This window comes from Aquila chrysaetos, chromosome Z (genome assembly GCF_900496995.4).
Source record: "Aquila chrysaetos chrysaetos chromosome Z, bAquChr1.4, whole genome shotgun sequence".
Lineage (NCBI taxonomy): Eukaryota > Metazoa > Chordata > Aves > Accipitriformes > Accipitridae > Aquila > Aquila chrysaetos.
In genome coordinates, this window is record NC_044030.1 from 65,847,022 (window position 1) to 65,867,842 (window position 20,821).

The window sequence follows — 20,821 nt, forward strand, 5'->3', positions numbered from 1 at the left end:
ATTTATAACAAAACTAATACGATACATGCTGTACCACAAAAAATTTGTCAGTTGTATAGATCCATATTCTCAGAACCCTTTAACCACTAAATTACACGCTCTTTGTTTAGAAATAAGCATGGCTTGATCCCAGCTGATCCCCCAGTTGAATCATATGACAGTTGACCTGCCATAAGATGCTCACAGCTACTCCCAGTTTACTCCTGCATAGTTTGACCTGCAAATGTAATAAAAATACTTTCTTGTTCTTCAACCAAATCACTAATAAAAACTTTAGTTCTGAACTTTGACAGACAGCTGGTGAATCCCTCTGGATACTCCACTCCAGCTGACAGGGTAAAATTTCTGACTATTCCAAGAACAGTTTCCAACCTGCTGTGCACCCACATAGCAAATTCATAATCCACAGTCACAAATTTTGCACACAAGAAGGTCTAAAAAACATCAAGGTATTGTCCACTCAGAAAACAATTCTGGTAAGAATGTATCTTGTCAAACCAACACTTTCACATCAGTTGTCACTCACTACCTTGTGAATATACTTACGAGTTATTACTTGTTTCTCTATTTTTCCAGCACCCACACCAGTTAACCTGATTCATGGAGGGTTTCTGTCTTTTGACATCACTAAAAACTCATAATTTAGCCAGGTTAATTCATTGCTATACTACTTAGCCTTCATCGACATTAGGATTATTTATACTTGTGCCTTTAACAGTTGGAAGAGGTACAGGTACGAATTGTTCTACATACCTTTTCACTTATTCTTCTTAGACATTCACAGATCTCTCCTACCTGTTTTCTGAATTTATTAAAGCCCATTTTCCTGAAGTAAGCTGTTTTCATTCTACTTATTTTCCTCCCTCCTTAATGACTATTACATCCCACTTCTCATGGTCAAATGTGTTTGGTTGTAACAGTGAGTTCCGTCAATTAATGTAACACAGAACAAATCAACAGAATAAAGAGCAAAGTTTGAACGCTTTCATGAAAAAGTTTCACCATCAATTTCTTCTTTGTGTGGGAAAGCCTCGCTCACTTCTTTCAGAGTTCTTTCATTCCGCTGATGCTGAGGGGTTAGGTTTTTTCAGATCATCTAAAGGCACAGCTAGTGCACAGTGTTGAATATACATCAGTAAATTTAACAGAAACCAGAATTTTCTAAAGTAGTATTTTCACACAGAATTCCAGTAGTAGTATTTTTCATATGCACTCTCCTGTTCTCTAGTTACATAAAAAAAAAAGGACAATAAGGGAGAATTAACTGACTGTGAATGAAAACATTTATGGAAGATGTGATATTACTTTTAACTATCTCAAATTTCAGTCTGTAAAGCTAAATTATAATAACCCTTCCCTTACTTTCATTCCAAAGATAAAAGAGAAGCCTGGGAAGAGTGAATAAAAAATTAGCCCTTTGCCAGTTGGGGTGTTTTTATTCTGCTTCTTAGTATTTTTTTTAAATCCACGATTTTTCCCAGATAATATGCATTTGACTAGGTCAGAGCAGAGGAATTAAAAAGCTTAATAGCAAACTATTAGAAGGCAGAGGAAGACTGAGGTGAATATGGTTAGGAAGTGTTAGAGACTCTGTAATACAAAGTTCTAGCTCTTCACTTTGTTTCAAGACATCTTGTATAACCTTATGCTATCTAACAGCCCAACCTCTTCATTCCCACTTCTGTGCCACTTCCAGCTTGCAATTTATTCTTCGTCAAGTCATTTTAATCCATTTTTCTATTAAAAGTTTTCTACAGGAACGTGAAATAAATGACAGTGAAAAGTCAGCAGCAGTGAGAAAGAAAATAGGGGGAAGAGAAGATCTCTCCCTTTTGGTGGCAGTAAAACATTGCATTAGTGCAAGCTGATGGTGCAGAATTTTCAATGTATCAAGACAAAGAAAATAAGACAAGTGAAAGAATGAGAGATGAAAATCCAGTAACAGAGGAATACTGATAATTCAGTAGAACTGCACTGTGTCACCTGTATCACTAAAATAGAATAAATGTGCAAGAGCCTTAAGGTTTACAGAATTGCTGTTCTCACTGACTTCATTCATAGAATCATAGAATTGTTTAGGTTGCAAAAGACCTTTAAGATCATCAAGTCCAACCATCAACCCAACACCACCATGCCCAATAAACCATGTCCTGAAGTGCCTTGTCTACACACTTTTTCAACACCTCCAGGGATGGTGACTCCACCACTTCCCTTGGCAGCCTGTTCCAATGCCTGACAACCCTTTCAGTAAAGAATTTTTTCCTATTATCCAATCTAAACCTCCCCTGGCACAACTTGAGGCCATTTCCTCTCATCCTATCACTAGTTACTTGGTGGAAGAGACCACTACCCACCTCACTACAACCTCCTTTCAGCTAGTTGTAGAGAGCGATAAGGTCTCCCCTCAGCCTCCTTTTCTCCAGGCTAAACAATCCCAGTTCCCTCAGCCGCTCCTCATAAGACTTCAGCCAGACGGTGCAAGTGCAGAGAGCATTTAAGAGCTGGCCCTCCCTACTCAAAGCAAAATCAGTGCAACTTCACCTCCAAAGTCTTATACCCAGTATTCCTACAGTTTGTCTGAAGAAAAACTGGGAACATGAAGGCTGCCACGATGTGATCTTAACTACAACTATTTCAATTCATTACTAATTTTAAAAGCCTCTTATACTGTGCTCCTGCTGAGTTCAATAGCTTCGTTCCACCTCCCCTGCCCTCTAACTGGTGCTACAACTACAGTATAATTAAGTTCTAAACCCAGAGATCAGCCTTAAAGTTTCAGCAGAGGGCTTTCACTGTGAAAGGCACGCCAGCAAAAATTCAAACACTGAGAAAAAGACTGCCAGTATTTCTGACAAAGAGAGTCATTTTTACTGGTAAATAAGGACTGACACTGCAGTCATCACACACAAGGAATCTGACTGCAGTTCTCACTGCTTCCTGTATGTTAAAAGACACAGCCTTTTGTACACCCCTGAAAGTCACCATGAACCCCAAAAGTGAGAAGACCAAAAGCTGAAAGCAAGATGCAGAAGGCCTGGAAGTGCTACACCGTCATATTAACTCAGAGGAAAAACACACTGCTGACAAAAGTGTGTTCACATCTTCTTCCCAGACACTTGTTTGGGCAGACCTGCTTCGAGTCACTGCCAGTTGTTCATGAAGTTGCACAGCAAAACAGGTCAGGGGAACTGCTCTGAAGGTAAAATAATTCCAGAAGACATTACATGTTTCTGAAGGGAAAGTGTGTGCCCCTTCCCTCCCTTCCTTTTAGGAAGGGTACTAAGTGACTGTGCAGCCTCAGACTTTCTGCTTCTCCTTGTACTCTGAAGAATATCAAGCAGAAGGTCTCCACAGCCTGGGCGTGCTCCAGTTGATGCAGTCACACAAAACACATGGAGTACAGCAAGCAGATAAATAAGCCTGCACAAGGAGAAGCAAGAGGACCATAAATTATTACTATAGCATAGCATGTGCACTTAGACACCTTGAAAGAAGCTGCCTTCAATACGTTACACATGGCCGTGCAGCGTAAGCATAGCATCTATAACGAACAATGTGAGGACATGCTATAAGAGCACCCAGGCTCCCGGAACACAGGCAGACACCTAGAAAACTATTTTTCCTCAGGAGTGCTGCCAACACGCGTGCAGGAATTCACTTAAAAACACATGCAGAAGTGCCCCGACTTACCAAGAAGAGTCAATCTGTTTATTACCGCCTGCCTACCACAGGGCGACAGCTACACTCTAGACCCTTCGATGCCTGCCTTCAGGTTTTTTCCCGCGTCACAGCACCAGCCTCACGAGAAACTGAAGGCGGTTTTGGAAGCGCGCAGCACAGAGCGGGCCCACCGCCGGTTCCCCCGGCAGCTGCGCCTTTCCCTCCGCTCGGCAGTCGCTCCTTTTCGCAGCCGGGCAGCAGCCACCGCAGACGGCAGCAACGGGGTCACCGACCACGCGGGACCGCCCGCGCTCCGTTCGAGCTCGGCGGGGGGACGGACGGACGGGCGGGCGGGCGGACGGGGATGACAACGGCGGCGACCCCGCAGCACGAGGCGGGCGCTCGCACGCGCACGGCTCCCCGCGCAGGGCCGCCGGCAGACGACGCCGCCGCCGGCCCGGCCCGGCCCCCGCCGTCAGAGCGGCCGCCTCCCCCGTGCCTACCTGCGCGGGTCTCGTGCTTGGGCACCCGGTAGTACTTGTTGCCGAACTGGTCGGTGCCCACCAGCTCCTTGGCGGGCCCGAGGAGGCGCAGGCGCAGGGCGCGCAGCGCCTGCCAGGCCCAGCTCATCCCGGCGGGGCGCGGGGATCCCGCCGCCAAGGTCGCCGCCGCCGCCGCCGGGCCCCGCCGCCAGCGGGCTGCGTCACGTCCGCGCGCGCCGACCCGCGCCCGGCCCCGCCCAGCCGACTACGCACAACCGGCGCTGACGGTGGCGGGCATGGCAGCAACGCCGCTCGCCGTTGGTGGAGGGCGGCCTGCCCCGAGCCAATCCCGGCCACGTCTGGCCCAAGATGGTGGGGAGGGGTGGGAGCAGCTTGGCGGTGCCGCCATGTTGGGGTTCATTTCGGCTCGTCAGGCCGGGCTGGACGATCCAGGGCGGTTGCGCCGGGCCGAGGCCACCCGGAGGTAGCGGGGACCCGTAGGGAGTGGGGACCGGTGGGGAGCGCGGGGCGGCGCGGCCGCCTCAGGCTCCGTGAGGCGGCAGTCCCCGGCTCCTCTCTGCCGGGGAGCCCTCGTCCGACCCAAGCGGGGCCGGCCTGAGGTGAGAGCGGAGCTTTGCCCTGCCGCAGCCCCGCTGTGTGCCCCGGCCGCGGGGAGCCGGGAGCCTCCGGGGCCGGCTCGAGCTGCCCGGCAGAGGCTCCCGCGTGTCTGCCGTGTGCCTCGGCTCGGGAGTTTCCCGTGGGGTTCTGTGGTGTACGTGCGTGGATTAGCAGCCCTGGGGTGGGCTGGGTAGGCGCAAGGCAGTAAGGCGTACCGCCCTTGCTGTCTTGGCGGTTTCACCAGATGTTTCGGTTTGCCTGCGGCTATGTTCTGCTTTGTGAAGAAGCGAGATGTAGGTGATGCTTGTGTGCCAGCATCGCTTCATCCTTCCTCTTTCCAAACTTGGCTTCTTGGCAGGTTGCAGAAGAATTAAGTGCAGGGGTTTTGTTAGGTTCCCAATAGCTTTTGTGGAAAGTGGTGACTGTGTGGAAAGGCTTACTAATATTCCTGCTAAAGGTTGTGATGTGGTAATACTTGTTCGTTATCAGAGAATCAGTTTTGCAGCTGTATTTCAAGGTGAACCCAATAAAGCCAACCTCAGTTCAGTACCTCACACCACTCCATCAGCAGGAAGGATTTGTGTTGTGTACAGCTTTGGGAGCTGTACCTTTATAAAAAGAATCTGTCTAAAATTGACATGTATTTTGGTGATTCAGGAAGCTCCTTTGTGTGCATTTTGACAACACGGTTGCATCCTTCCTGTGCCCTCAGCACTCATGTAGCATTCAGTGTTAAGAATGGAAGCACAGTGCGCAGAATTTATGTCACTTGGAGAACTGCCTACCTAACATTTGCCTTCCTAAACTTTTTAATTTTACTTTAAAAAAAAAAATCTATAGTCTTCAGTAGATTGTATTTGTATCTACATTTTAAAGTCATATGTTTTATAACAGTTCCTTAGGGGGATTTATTGTTTCACTAAAATTAAATCTTGAGCTCAAAAGTTTTAAACTAAGTGTCTTGTATATGTCAAAATTCTTATTCTAGGTGAATTCTTGCATGATTATATTTCACATGTTTTTAAAAGAGCTTAAATGACTTGCTGCTTTTGAAGCATGCCTACAGACATGCTGCTGGGGGTCTGCCTGTAACAGCCTAACCTTCTCACATCAAGATTTTTGCCACTCAAGCTGAAGCTGCGTAGGACTGCCCTGCTCTACAGCTTTTCATCTGCCTACTTAGTTATGTTGTTGTTGATAGTAGTTTTTACAAAATAGTGCTGTAGGAAGCTCTGATCATCTTGTAAGGCTAATTTTATGTCAGGTAGTATGGTTTAAGGAAGCAGAATCTCTCTTTGACTCTGTAATGCTAGCGTATTTAACGATAACAGGCTACTACTAAGTAGTACAAGATACTAATTGCAGTTCAGGGAAGTTTGTCTTGGAAGCTTCATCATGTGGATAGCATAGTTTTTATTTAATGTTACAGAAAATGTAACACACAAAGATTGTTTCCGTAAAGGAAATACTGTAATTTGTTAAACTAAATGAATCTGCCCACTAGGTGTCCGTAGTTCCAAGTAGGATGAAGCTTGGAAGGATGGTACATGATGAAGCTTCAAAGTAACTGATATTTGTTGCAACTACAACTGCTTGGTAATGTTTCTTTTGCTCAGTGTTTTCAAATTACATTCCGGTTTTTATTGCATATGTTAACCCCAAATGCAGTTCTGCTGTATCTTTAAGCCTATTTTACATGTTTATTTTTCTCTTACCTTCCAAACAACATAAAGAATAAAATATCCTTTCTGCCAACTTCACAGGACTTATTTCCAGCCATGTATCATGTCTGCAAGTCTAGTTTTGTAAACAATAAGAGATGGGTTAAATGCATTGAGGAAGCACAAAACTATGGTTTGAGCTGTTCAGAGCTACTTAGTAATATTCTACAATTCTGCTGTTCTTGTTGTTCATATATCTTTGTTTGTTTGTTGCTTGGTTTTTTTTCCTTGTTGTTATTTTAAGGGTTCTAAGTTTGGAATTAAATAAAGACAGAGATGTGGAAAGAATACACAGGAGTGGTGTCAACACCCTTGATATTGAGCCTGTTGAGGGAAGATAGTAAGTATATACTTTAGTTGGTAAAAATGTGTATGGGTACTTCACTGTGTTTTGGTACCATGGATTTATTTTCTTGCTGAATGCTCAGTTGTATTGAGCATATTGAGATCATGAGTGTTGTAACTTGTGTGCTTTATTAACACTTTCAGCATGTTATCTGGTGGATCAGATGGTGTTATTGTGCTTTATGACCTTGAAAACTTGAGCAGAAAACCAAGTTACACATGTAAAGCACTTTGTTCTGTGGGAAGGTAGGTACTCAAAATTCTGTTAAAAGTTCATAGTGATACCTCTTGTGTGACTAGCATTAAACTCACAAAATAATGTGTGTTCTTAGTTCTAGGATAAAAAGACTGCAGAAAATAGTACCAGAAATCTGAAGGCTAGCATGATGCATTATGGGTTTTGGCATGAAAAAAAAAACAACCACCCAAACAAAAAAAGGAAGAAACTTTGTGAGGATTTATATGATTTACTAAGCAGCAGGAGCTAATTGTTTTTTCTTGATTTGTCTGCTCTAACAGTTATGATATATGTACAATGGCTCTCTGATATTGTTTGAGCAGATTTTTGGTGGTTCAAAAGTTAAAATGGAGGATATTAATTGTACTCATATGGAATCTAAAGTGGAGAGGCTTGTATTGCTGTAGACCCCACAAAAAAGTCAGAGTTAGTACTCCAATCTCACATTTTAACACTAGAAAAAAGACCAAAAAAAAAAACCCAACCCTTTTCCAGGTCACAGCTCCTCACCTGTGAGTTTTCTAATTGTTTCTTGTTGAAATTTGTTGACTCTGTGCCAGTAACTATGAGAAGGCATTTTGGGGACTGTTGCAGAAATATTCCTTGTATCCCCCAAATACACATATTATATATATCTTTGAATAAATCTGTGTTTAAGCAAAAGGAAAACTATCTTTGTGTAACCCTGTTCATGTGATTGAAAAAAAAGTGTAATACAGATTTGCAGCTGTCGGTTTTATTTCCCAGCTTTACTAATAGCTGTGTTAAGTTCACCAGGTGTTCACCAGGTACAGGAGTAATTAATACAGATCTTCTTAAGAATATGTTTAAATGAAGACAGATGTGTTACTGACAAAAATGGAACATATTTTTCTGAAGAACAGGGTGCTACCTTACTGTGTGTAATCTATATAAAGACTCAACGCCTTTATTGATTTGTTAGGTGTTCCCTGCAGGCAGTATAAATTTGTCCATTACGGGCATTAAGTCTTCTAGCAAAAGCTGTTTTCTTCCTTGTGTTTAGATAGCAAGGTTACGTAGTAGGTTAGGACTTTATCTGAGACTCATAAGATATATCCTATTGTGGAAAGATTAGTAGCTACATTTTCCCCTTATTTTTTCCCAGTCTTCAAATTATTTGAGGTCTAAGAGCTTCACGAGTAAGATCAATAAGAACAGAACACATTTGTAACAATAAAAGGCTTAAGTGGTATCTTGGACCATAAGACAGAAAAAGGTTAATAGAACATGCATCAAAACAAAAGGGTAGGAACAGAATCTACTGCAAGTAAGCTGCATTTGGTAAGTGTTGATGGCTGAGACTTCTTGAACAAAATTAACTAAAATTGTAATTAAGGACAATAATGACTAGACATCCCCAAATTTCAAAACTGAAATGGATTCTGAAACAGACACAGCAAACTGAAGAAATACACACTGAGAAGACACAGCATAAAAACTGGCAAATCTGTGCTAAAATCATGCAATTGTTAACTTCAGTTAGGTCAGTAGAAATACTCCATACTTGAAAAGTCTGTTCATGAGCATTGTTAGTTGATAGTCTGTTTCTTGAGTAGGTGTTAATTTGCATAGATGCATCTTTTACTTCTTATCAGTTGAGTAGAGGCATAAAGAGTACTAACAGAATCTGATTTTGTGTGATACAATGTTCTAAATGATAGGCTTATTATTATTGCTTGAAGTTCCCATAGTAGGTTGTTTGCTTCAACTATTTATTCCCAGTATTCATGTAGCTTCCTAGTATGTTTTAAATACTTATAGTAGCTAATTAGCTGCAGATATAGCTTCAGATATTGGAATATTATTCATGCAGCGTTCCTAGCATCATAAATGACTTTATAATTACCAGTAAGAAACACTTCCCATCTGACTATCTGGCTCCTATCTTTGAAGCACATGATAATGACATGGTGCAAAAGTTTGCCTGTGTTCTAAGTTTGCAGGGTACAATGCAACTCTGGTCTCAAAACTGCTTAAAGAATAAGCAGTAGAGGCCCTTTCAGGCTATTTCTGAATAGGCTCTGAACTGGGCCTGCTGAGGGTCCAGTTATCCTCCATCAGAGGAGATCATTCCTGATGGTAGGCTGTGATTTACCCGGCGTCTCTCATCTAGAATGTAGGGCCACTATTGCAAAAAACAAAAAACTTTCCATGTTCTACTAGGAGTCGGCACATTGAGCTTTACATGGTTTCACATGATCAATGCTCTCCTGTGGCAAAAACTGGCATTTGAGAGTAACTTAACAGTACCAGCTTCTAGATAATACGTAGCTGATGCTTGTGTCTAAGGTAGTCTCCTCCCCTCAAAACCTGTCTGGGAAGAATGAATGGCAGCGACCTTACTATCCATAGAATTAATTTTGTATTTTCTTTTGGTAGAAGAGGTTAGGATATTCTGAGTAATGGGATAAAATACTGCATATAGAATGAACTGGGAGTAACATGCAGCCCTGAGACATGAAGCCAGGCTGAATGGCATGTGACCATTACTAAGCCTAGCCAGATCAAAGGTGAGTCCTGTGGAGCTACTCCACAGTTTTTCAGTTCATTCCTCAGCCCTCTGGATTATGACAGAATTGATTGCTCTGGTGCAGTGCTGAACACCATCCAGTGTTGTGCATTTATATTTATTGTACCAGGGTTCCATCTAAACTGTTCCATCAGTTTAGATTTTTCTGCATAGTGCATTCAAATGTCTCTGCAGGAGTAAGTTCACACTGAGTCAGGCTTGATTTCCTGGCACTTCAGGTACTAAAGATTTTTACCTTGACCCTGCAATAGAATAAGTGCACAAAATCTGTTGATTTTTAGCACCGTAGCAAAGTAACAGGCAGTTCTAAGGTATGCCTCAGAGATAAGCAATGCAGGAATTATTAAACTAAGTTCAACATTTGCTCAATAGCTCTTGCTTAGTATTGTCAGTGCTGGCTTCAGGCTAACTCTATTTAAAGACATCTTCTGTGCTTTCTAGCAACCCAAGTAAACAGGAAGGTTTATTAGCTTACATGTAGTGCCAAATCTATACAGAAGATCTGCATCTGTGTTTACACAATGATACCCGTGCAGTAGTTATTGCTTGGGAGGCCAGGGCACTTGAAAGAACAATGCAAAGGTAAGAGCTGAAATGAAGAAATCTTGTGAGCCCTTCACTAGCTGCAGATGGAGTCAGCTGGACTATTTTCGCATGTGTACTCTATCTGGCTGGGATGGAATTAATTTTCTTCATAGTAGCTTGTATGGTGCTATGTTTTGGATTTGTGACCGGTCTTGATAACACACTGATGTTTTGCTACTGCTTGCGTAGAGTCGAGGCATTCTCTGTTTGTCACTCTGTGCCCTCAGCAAGTAGGCTGAGAGTGGACAAGAGGCTCAGAGAGAGCACAGCTGCAATAGCTGACCTGAATTGATATTGATATTCCATACCATACAATGTGATGTGCAGAAATAAAGCTTGGGGGAAGTTTTCCAGAGGTTGCCATTGCTCAGGGTCTGGATGGGCATCAATCAGCCTGTGATGAGGGATTGCTTTTGCATCACTTGTTTCTCCTTTTTTTGGTGGACTGTTTTGTTTCCTTTTACTTACTAAAATGTCTAAATCTCAACCCACAAGTTTTCTCACCTTTGCCATTTGGATTCTCTCCCTCATCCCACTGCAGAGGGGGAATGAGTGAGTGGCTGTGGTGGTGCTTAGCTGCCTAGGGTTAACCAACAACAGCGTGGTACTTCTGAGTCTGGGAGCATGATTTTGGGCCCTGAAGCTGGATTCACATGGATCCAGCTCAGATGTGAGTGGTGTAGCAGGTATGTGAAAGAACCTGTATTGTTCAGAGCCTGGGCGGTTGAATCATATCCTGGAGCTGTCAAGGTTGGCTCTGGTGTCCCTTCTTCCCACCACTCTTAGTGTATTAATAATCATACTATGCATAGTTGAGTTGAAAGTTTCATATTGTTTTTTCATTTTTGAATGCAAAAATAATTAACACTCAGTAACTCAGTCCACTGCTATCTGGTGACTTCAGGATATGTGATTTTCCAATAACTGTATAGCTGTAATTATTAGCTAATAATCATGAATTTTTTTGAACTGTATATGTTGTATTTTTCAGTGGATCCATTTCTAAGTGGGAAACATGGTTTGTAGTGTTAGGCCCTAGCTTTAAACATGAGATCTTTAAACATGAGATCTTTAAACATGAGATCTTTAAACATGAGATCTTTAAACATGAGATCTTTAAACATGAGATCTTTAAACATGAGATCTTTAAACATGAGATCTTTAAACATGAGATCTTTAAACATGAGATCTTTAAACATGAGATCTTTAAACTTTTAAGACATTAGTGCATTTTATGCCTCACACTGCATGTCTTAACTTGAGATATGCAACAGATACCATATTTTGAAAAGGTAAATGATCTGTAGTTGAAATGGGGGCTCTTCAAAGAAATTAACATTGGTTGACTGAAAATTGAGGCACCAAAACAACTAGTTCTTCTTAAAAAGTTCAGTACAAATTAAAAAAAAAAAAAAAAAGGTTTAAACTACGTTTTCAACTTGCCATCAAATATCAAGACAATTATAATATGATTATCAGGACTCTAACCAATTGGAATCTTTTCCTTGATTTTAGGAGCCATCCTGATGTACATAGATTCAGTGTGGAGACAGTCCAGTGGTACCCTCATGACACTGGCATGTTCACATCCAGCTCATTTGACAAAACCTTGAAAATATGGGATACAAATACTTTGCAAGTAAGAGAGAATTTCTACAGTTTAAAGGCTTCTTTGTATACATGTTATTCATTCCACATTTGCAGTTCTCCCAGAACCCAACAGGACCAAGCATCCAGAAGGATGCTAATAATTTTGTATGGGGTTTTTTTGGTGTGGGTTTTTTTGGTTTTGTTTTTTTTTTGAGGAACTGAAGATAGTATGTGATGTTTGTGAATGACAAGGGGCTTCTAAATTTAGTCTAAGTGCCTCTTTCCTGTTGACTTCTATCTCCATATTATAACCTTCTTGTTTGCTGTTTTTTCTTTTTAGGTTTTTAATTCTTTATCATTTTTTAATAATTTCCATTCATGCTCCTAATTAGCCAATTTTCTTTGTCTTTCTTTTGAGTCATCTCTGAGCTTTAGTTTAGTTGTTCTAGTGTTGGAAACAGACTTACTTACTTTGTGTTGTTTGTGTGATCTGGTTTCTCACCAGGAGAGTTATTGTTAGTATGTAGTTAGTATGCAGTCTCATTTGTAGCTCTTACGTGAAGAATACTTAATAATGAGGATTTACATTATGATAACATACTTGCACTGTGACTAATTTAATCTTTTTATTATCAGCCTGCAGATGTATTTCACTTTGAGGGAACAGTTTATAGCCATCACATGTCTCCAGTTGCTACAAAGCATTGTTTAATAGCAGGTATGTATGTGCTTTTAAGAAATGCCCTATGCATTTTGGGGTTATAGTAACAAGCAATATCCAGTAGGGTTTTGGTTTTTTCCTCCCTTGTCTTTTACAAAATTTGAGTCTTCATAAGACGCATGGTCATTGGTAAAATAAAATAGCGGTTAGTCAGATGATGTCAATGAGAATATCACATTTGCTCTTCTGAAATAATGCATCAATCAATTCTCCTTCTGGATAAAAATTCCTAGCTATAATTACATTACCTTTCATTACATAAGTTAACATTTGAAGTTTATTAGATCCAAACATAGTAAATTGTGTAAATAGGTGCATGTGTGTATTGCTCACATGTACACAATTTAATTATGTTTAGCAAAAAAAATATTTAATGAGGAGATATTTTTAATTTTTAAGCTTCATAAGTACTGGCCTGTTTATCCCCAGTTTCTAAATTTTGTTTGTTATATTGTAAATTTACTTGGACTAAAAATGTAACTCTATTAATAGAATGCATTGGTCTGACTGAACTGTTATGCAGCTAACATTTTTCTTTCTGTCATTGCTAAGATTTTTTGTTGTTGTTCTCTCAAATGCTGGGTTTTTTTTTTTAACTGTCTTTGTTTCTCTTGTTACAGTTGGTACCAAAAGCCCCAAAGTACAGCTCTGTGACTTGAAGTCTGGATCCTGTTCTCACATTCTGCAGGGTACTTTTTAGTCTGAAACATAAATGTTAAACAATAACTACTTTGAGTAAAACAAGTCCTGTAAAGAAACACTGTATACAATGTATTCTTTGTAAGTACATGACGAATTTATTTATTGCCAGTTGTGAAAGTTACACAGTGGCAAGACGTTCCTCAGGGCGTTAGTCTAGTGCTAATGAATTGGAGAATACAAATATTAATTAATGAAGTTATTACAGATGTTTGGGCTTTTTCACGATCTAATTAATAGTGATTGCTATTTATTGCATGGTTAAGTGTAGGCATTTGTTTTGTGTTCATGGAAATTCAATCTGGGGTACTGTTTTGGGTGGTTGGTTTTTTTTGTTTTTTTTTTTAAAAAACAACAAACCAAAACAAAAAAAAACCAACAAAAAAACCTCACAAACACAAAACAAAAAAACCTTCACTATTTTTAACAAAATATCCTGTGGAGGTGCTTCCATGGATTTGTTTAGAAGTTTCTGTGTAAGAGGTAAGATACTACTTGCTATAGAAGGGTAGTATCAATCCTTTGCACTTACCTAGTTCAGTAAACATAGAGGTTTATCGTTCCGTAATCCATTACTTTTTGCACTTAATGAGAATTTGCCCTTAATGTCTCTTTTCTAATGTTTACTTTCTGGAGTATGAGTATAAATACACATGCTCAAGCAAAGGCAATTGCAAGGTAAGTCTTCATGCTTCAAACCAGCAGGGCAAGAGCCAGATCTGATCTAGAAACTGTAGAGACGTGTTAGGTCAGACACAGCAATGTGCAAATGCAGCTCTATTTCTTCACTGGTCCACTCAAGTGTAAAAGCAGCCTAGGTGTTTTTGTGTGATGCAGAACTTAAGCCATTAAGCCCTTCTGAACTGAATTGTCCACAGTGGGCATCTTGATATTCTGTTTCTAGAACTGAGAGCACCAGAGAGTGCAGACGCAAAAATAGCTCTCTAGAGAATCAGTTTGGTTTCAGCAGGGCTTCTTGATTTTGACACAACAGTTTGTGCTTTCCAGGCCCAAGCTGGTTGTGTTGTTGTACGCAGCCTGGTACAGTTAGCTCAAGTGCAATATCAGAGGAACAAGTGGAAGCAGATTATGTCCCCCACTTAAACATAATCTAATAGTTCTTTACAGAACTTGAAGACACTCAATAGTGTCTTGAAAATAGGTATGAATATTTTTCACATAGGCTAAATCTAGCAGCTGAAATGTTTGGCTGTAGTTTACTTAATGGATCCAAATAAATGTGTCTGCCCTGAGCCTTCCAATTGTATCCTATAGTACCTGTATTATGGAGATTTTTTTTTTCCATTATCCTGGGCATCACAGCCCTTTGATTACTTTGGTAATGGAAAACCAGCTGCTAGAAGATGTGCCAGAAACAAGATGGTTCACGTAGCTCTAAACTGCATTGGCAAAAATGTATTTGTATAACTTAGTTTATTTTTCAGCAATGTGTTTCTTTTATTATATGAAGTGCGATTGCCATCTTTCATTTCTTGTCTGTATTTGTTTAACATTTTTTAAAATTTCCAAGTTTTAAAGAGAGTGTGTGTGTATATATATATATATTACTTGTCACTAAGCTGCACTGGGTATGACATTGCTAAGACATTTGTCTTAATATCTTAATATTTCAGACCTAATTAGAGGAAAAAAATATCCCAAATTCAGGACAAGTATTTGAGGATAAGCTGAATAAAGTTTTAATCTTAAGTACATAAGGCAAATATACTTTTTATTAAACATTTCAAAAGGATTTGAAGGAAAACAAATGGAAATTTCCTTCTGTGTGTGAGAACACCACTGCTAACACAAAATTTAATAACAGTATTTAAAGTAAACTCAGTAGCTGTGACTGTGCTATAATGTCTTTTGCTCAGGTAAAACCATCTTTGTTATCAAAAGTTATACACATGTAATAGTCCATGTATCACTTCAGCTTGCCCCAATCCCACTTGAGCAAGAGGAAGAAAGAAATAACCTCTAGCCCAAAACAATGTATTTTCACAAAATTCAAATTGATATTACAGTTTAGATTATTCTTCTGGATTGGTGGATCCAATAGAACTAAGTATTTGCTTTTACTTTTAGTTATGTACATAAAATGATGTGTATAAGCTTTTTCGTATAATTTTTAGGTCACAGGCAAGAAGTATTGGCAGTGTCTTGGTCCCCACGTCATGAGTATGTTTTGGCAACAGCAAGGTAGGGATGTTGCTGGACTGTTATGTGCACTAAAAATGTCTGATGGTAAAATTTTATATATTCATTATGCATGTTTTTTACAATTCAAATGCACTTTTAAAGTTAATCTTCATAATTTACTTTAACCTATTCACAGCTTTTTAGATCTTGCCTGGAAATACTAAGCCTGAAGAGCTATCCCAGTGATGCTTATTTATAGGAAGATTGTACAGAATTTTGAAATAGTCCTTGCTTTTAAAGGTATAGGAAAATGATAGGGCATTATAGAGATACTTCTTACTGTTTATTAGTGCACACATTGCTAATCTGTTTTATAATGAAGTAAAACATGTTTAGCTCAAAGTACCATCCTGGTTAATCATGCCTAATTATGTCAAAGTGCATAACTCAAGTAGCTTAGCTAACGGGTAATAACTTCCCAAGCTGCTTTTTCTCTTTCTTTTTTTTCTTTTTTCTTTTTTTTTTTTTTTTCCCTCCATTCCAGTCATTTTCAGTGTAAAAGATCCTCTTGGCTTTCTTATAGCTTTTGCATATGTTAGCTTTTGATTATAATATGACATTTCTCATTTTCATGGTTGGCATGCTTTTTCTTTTGAATTGCAGAGAGGAATGGCCATTTTATAAGTTGAAAGTGAAATTTGAATAAGTTGATAGCAGAATTGTATACCCTTGGCTTCTGATGCCGAGCTTCTGAAAAGCTCAACGTAGTTGGGAAATTTTCTAACAGTGTGATTTGTTTGTTTTAGCAAATAAAAAATTATTTCCTTGTTTTTCCATCACAGAAATAGTAGCAAAATTTGTTTATTAAATATTGACTTATTGATGTCTCCTGAAACATTATGCTTCAAAGTCATATAACTATAAACTGCATCTACCTATGTTGTCAAGTTGCCTTATGATAATTGCATATTAAACATGTTTCTTATGGCTCCATTACTTAATTCAGTACTATAGTTGGACTTCTAGTTCCTAATAACATAATTCAGTTCTACCATCTGCTAAGACAAATATGGGCAAGAACTGGCAACACTGAAGTAATGAAGAGATAGTGGGGAGAAACTGACTGGTACTGCTAAAAAAGAGAATCTGGACTAATCTTGCATATCAGGAGATGTGACGGTTTTCTAAGACAATTGTATGTTTGCTTGTGATCACTTCAGGGGAGGGAAAATACTTTTTGGGGGTTTATGTGGCTTGCATGTGAAACTTGTTATTTCAGATTTCTCTATGTGATGCTCAGATCTTCCATAGTTTTGGCAGGTAATTGGAACAGTCAGAGAAGAGACATGTTTCTGGGTGTCTTTCACACACTTCAGTTTCAGGCACTAGAGAAGATAAGCACTTTCTTGCTCATTAGAACTGTCTAGAAAAGATTAGCCAGTAGAAACTGCATCATCAAAAATGGACAACTGTAGGCTTTTATAATAAGGAAGCTCTTCCTCTGCCTTTGTTAAAAACATTTCAATGAACTACCTGGAGTTTGTTGCTCACTTTACAGTGAGCTCAAACCTCAGCGATATCTCTGTTCATGGTCTTAGAATATTTGTTTGCAGCAAAGTAATGTGTTGTCAGCGTATTCAGTTGGAATACCATTTGGAAGTTAACAGAATCAATCCGTAGTGGAGTGGAGCACAAAAGAACAAATTCGTCATTAGCTTTGTCAGATGCAGAACAGATAAGGAAAAACAGTTGGTTTTGCTTTGGTCAGTTGTTATATGTATACTATATATATATTCCTGATATTAATGCACTGATCTAACTTGAGAACACACATGAAAAAGCATGTAATACTTCAGTAAAGACTGCATATCTAAGAACCAGTTTCATTGGGTATATTTTCCACCTGTAGATCAGGGAGATGCAGTTGGTTTTGTTCAGCTGGCATGAAAAGTGATTTATGTTTTGGCTGTTGTTTTTTGTTTTTTTTGTTTTTTTTTTTTTTTTCTCCAAAAGGACAGGTAAGTTGCTGGGAACTTTCTAAATAGTTTCAGTGAATACATCTACACTGGTGACTTAGTGCATGGGAAGTGGTCTTTTCTATGAATTTACCGCCTATCTGTACCTAGGAGTCTTATGGTACACATGGAAATATGCTACCGGAATGCTCAAACCAAGCTGCACATCAAGATGCCATACAAAGTGCACTGCCTGCAGTGTTGCTGTCTAAGCATATACCTAGTACCAACAGTCATCATAGCTTTTGTTGCTGGCAAAGACCCAGTGTGAGCAAAGCATGAGCATGCAGCCTGGGAACCAGAATGAATCACAGCAGCCTGAACCTTGGTCTTTCCTTGCTTCTGCCACCCTGGTAACATAGACAAAGCCAGTGAGTTCCTACTGAAGCAAGCTCTCAGGGTTTCTCTGCCATAGCACTGTATGACAACAGAGCATATAGACCTATCCAGCCTACATATGTGTAGCCAACTTCTGGACCAGTCATACTATATAGATTTGTGATAGCAAGAGCCTGAGTTCCCAGACAATTCTGGAGTCTGTAGCTACAGTTTAATCAACAGAAGAATTAGCAAGTTTATTCCTAGTCGGTGTATGTATGCAATGGTGTTATGTTGTAGGCAAAGAGGCAAGTGTATTGGTATTGCAGACAAAGATTCACTCTTAACTTAGGTGCCTGTAGTGTACCAGCTATATTTAGTACTACGTGTAAATGAATGTGTGAAGTCTGTCTTACAAATCTTTTCATGAAATTTCTATTGGCTTGAATGTGACTGCATGATGAGCAGTTCAGAATAGTGGCCGGACCAGGGTGAGTGCTGGGTGGGTTGCCTAAAGACAGTTATTGAACCAGGGAGCACACAATTTCCCTAATGTATGCAAATCTGTTTTTCTTAGTGCTGACAATAGAGTAAAATTATGGGATGTGAGGAGAGCATCTGGATGTCTGCGTACACTTGATCAGCACAATGAAGAAAAGTCCAAAGCAACTTCTGAGGCAGGTAGTACAGAATATAACTGGTGGTGTAGTCCATGTGTAACTAGAAGCATTCTTATATTTCATAAATGTGTTGAATACTAAGACCAGCAAGGAGACTAGTGATAATCCAGTTGTCACCTACTGTGTAACACAGGCCATTGAGTTTTATTCAGTTACTTGTGTTACAAAGACAGTGTTTGTGGTTGGGGATCTTGTGTAGAGAAATCTCCTTGGCAACAGTATTATACCTGTTCTAAATGTTTTTCCCCCTAAAATGGGAAATTTTAAATCTCTTTTATGGGTGGAAGAATTCATTCCTGCTGTAGAATAGGTTTCATATAAACAGCAATCACTTCATACTTCATAAACTGTTCCAGTAGTTAATTACTCTCCTTCAAAAACAAAGAACACAAACAAAACCCAAAAAAGCACATTTCTTTTCCTGTTTAAAATAGTCTTGCTTCCAATGCAAGCCTCTAGAATATCTTCTCCTTTGTGGTGCTGTAAAATCAATTATATTCCTTTTATATTATACTGCATAAAGTATACAATTGAGTATAAATTTATGATTATATTTACTTTTACAGGAAGCTAAATTACACTCTTAGTACAGTCAAATGCATTAATGGTGCCTTGTATCAGTCGTTATTAGCTACAACATTACCATTTTTTTATGTATCTTCAGGTCACATTTTTGTACCTACAAAAAAATCCAGCTAAATTAAAGGGAAGCTTCTGAACTTTAAATTATAGTTCATGAATTTTGGTTAATTCTGGACAGAAGACACTTAATTTTGGCAGGCCAAAACAGTACTTGAACTGCTCTGAGGTAGGAATACATAGTATTTGGAATTGAATCACAAAGTAGAAACTCTGTATCATGGCTCCAAACAAAGGGATTTGCATAGCATAAATCACAGTGATTAAAGCTACAAGTCAGTCTGACTTGCGTGCAACTTAAATTGTTTGTAGAAAAAAGCATGCAAATCTCTGTAAAGTCAAACTAATTTTCCAATATGTACAATTAGAGGATATGAAGTATCAGCAAGTATCTGTTTTAATAACCATGTCTCTATTATGTAAATTGTAGTGTGGTAATACAGATGTTTGTTTTTGACAATTTTAAATTTCCTTGAAATTCAGGAAATTACTGAGATGAAAATGCTCTAAAGAAATCGAAGACTTAGGAAAAATGAAAAATTTGCACAAATTTTATTTTATGAAAAACAAAATTCCATGTAACTCCCAAGATAATTAGTGCCATTTTAAACATTCCTTTGAAAGACATGTTGACTTGTTCAAGCACAACAACTTTCTTTTCAACTTTATTCCCCTGTCTGACAGGTTAAAGATGATTTTTTAATAATCTAATGCTAATCACATAGACTAGGATATTAAATATATTGAAATATAGCTGAACTAAACCAAATGCAGCTAACAATTTTTTTAAAAAATACTTGAAAAACAGGTAACACTTCACCTAAGAGATCTGTCCAAATTGTGTATTACAGTGTAATGCACAGATACCTTGTCCATTTTTCAGTGAGTTAATTTATGGGCACCATAATTAGATTTGCTGTGGTAGCACTTAGTTGGATTTTAGCTACTTTAACATACTTAAGAATGTGCAGTATTGCAGGGTGAACTCGATGGAATTAATTTATAGTACTCTATAAACAACATAGAATAGAACATTCAGTTGGAAGTAGCCTACAACAATCATCTAGTCCAACTGCCTAACCAAATCAGGGGTGACCAAAAGTTAAAGCATGTTATTAAGGGCATTGTCCAAATGCTTCTTAAACACTGACAGGCTTGGGGCATCAGCCACCTCTGTAGGAAGTCTGTTCCAGTGTTTGACCACCCTCTCTGTAAAGAAATGCTTCCTAATGTCCAGTCTGAACCTCCCCGGCACAGCTTTGAACCATTCCCATCCGTCCTGCGACTGGGTAGCAGGGAGAAGAGCTCAGCACCTCCCTCTCCACTTGCCCTCCTCGGGAAGCTGCAGGGAGCAATGAGGTCCCCCCTCAGCCTCCTTCTCTCCAAACTAGACAAGCCCAAAGTCCTCAGCCGCTCCTCACAGGACATGCCTTCCAGCCCTTTCCCCAGCTTTGTTGCCCTCCTCTGGATGCATTCAAGGACTTAACATCCTTCTTAAATTGTGGAGCCCAGAACTGCAGACAGCACTCAGGGTGAGGCCGCACCAACGCTGACTACAGCGGGATAATCACCTCTTTTGACCGGCTGGTTACGCTGTGTTAGTTGTGCTCAGGATGCGGTTTGCCCTCTTGGCTGCTGGGGCACGCTGATGGCTCCAACTGAGCTTAGCATCAAACCAGCACCCCCAGATGCCCTTCTGCAGGGCTGCTCTCCAGCCACTCCTCACCCAGTTCATACTTGTGCCTGGTGTTACTCCATCCTAGGTGCAGAATCTGGCATTTTGACTCGTTAAATATCATCCCATTAATCATTGACCA

At 39.7% G+C, this 20,821-nt stretch overlaps 2 protein-coding genes across 9 annotated transcripts in view; one reads left to right on the forward strand and one right to left on the reverse strand.

Moving 5' to 3' along the window:
* The window catches only part of NDUFAF2 (NADH:ubiquinone oxidoreductase complex assembly factor 2), a 67,284-nt gene extending 62,913 nt beyond the window's left edge, over nt 1-4,371 (reverse strand). The window contains exon 1 of one of the 2 annotated variants that reach the window (XM_030005771.2): nt 4,164-4,371. In XM_030005771.2, the coding sequence (XP_029861631.1) occupies nt 4,164-4,290 (127 nt within the window). In that variant the 5' untranslated portion in view covers nt 4,291-4,371. The remainder of the gene's footprint in view (nt 1-4,163) is intronic. The other variant, XM_030005770.2, reaches the window with a different exon arrangement.
* Nucleotides 4,372-4,462: 91 nt separating this feature from the next.
* The window catches only part of ERCC8 (ERCC excision repair 8, CSA ubiquitin ligase complex subunit), a 30,526-nt gene continuing 14,167 nt past the window's right edge, over nt 4,463-20,821 (forward strand). The window contains exons 1-8 of one of the 7 annotated variants that reach the window (XM_030005766.2): nt 4,463-4,626; nt 6,726-6,821; nt 6,971-7,072; nt 11,716-11,839; nt 12,427-12,508; nt 13,132-13,200; nt 15,346-15,412; nt 18,263-18,366. In XM_030005766.2, coding sequence (XP_029861626.1) covers nt 4,550-4,626; nt 6,726-6,821; nt 6,971-7,072; nt 11,716-11,839; nt 12,427-12,508; nt 13,132-13,200; nt 15,346-15,412; nt 18,263-18,366 — 721 coding nt within the window. In that variant the 5' untranslated portion in view covers nt 4,463-4,549. The other 6 variants (XM_041120618.1, XM_041120617.1, XM_030005765.2 and 3 more) reach the window with 6 other exon arrangements.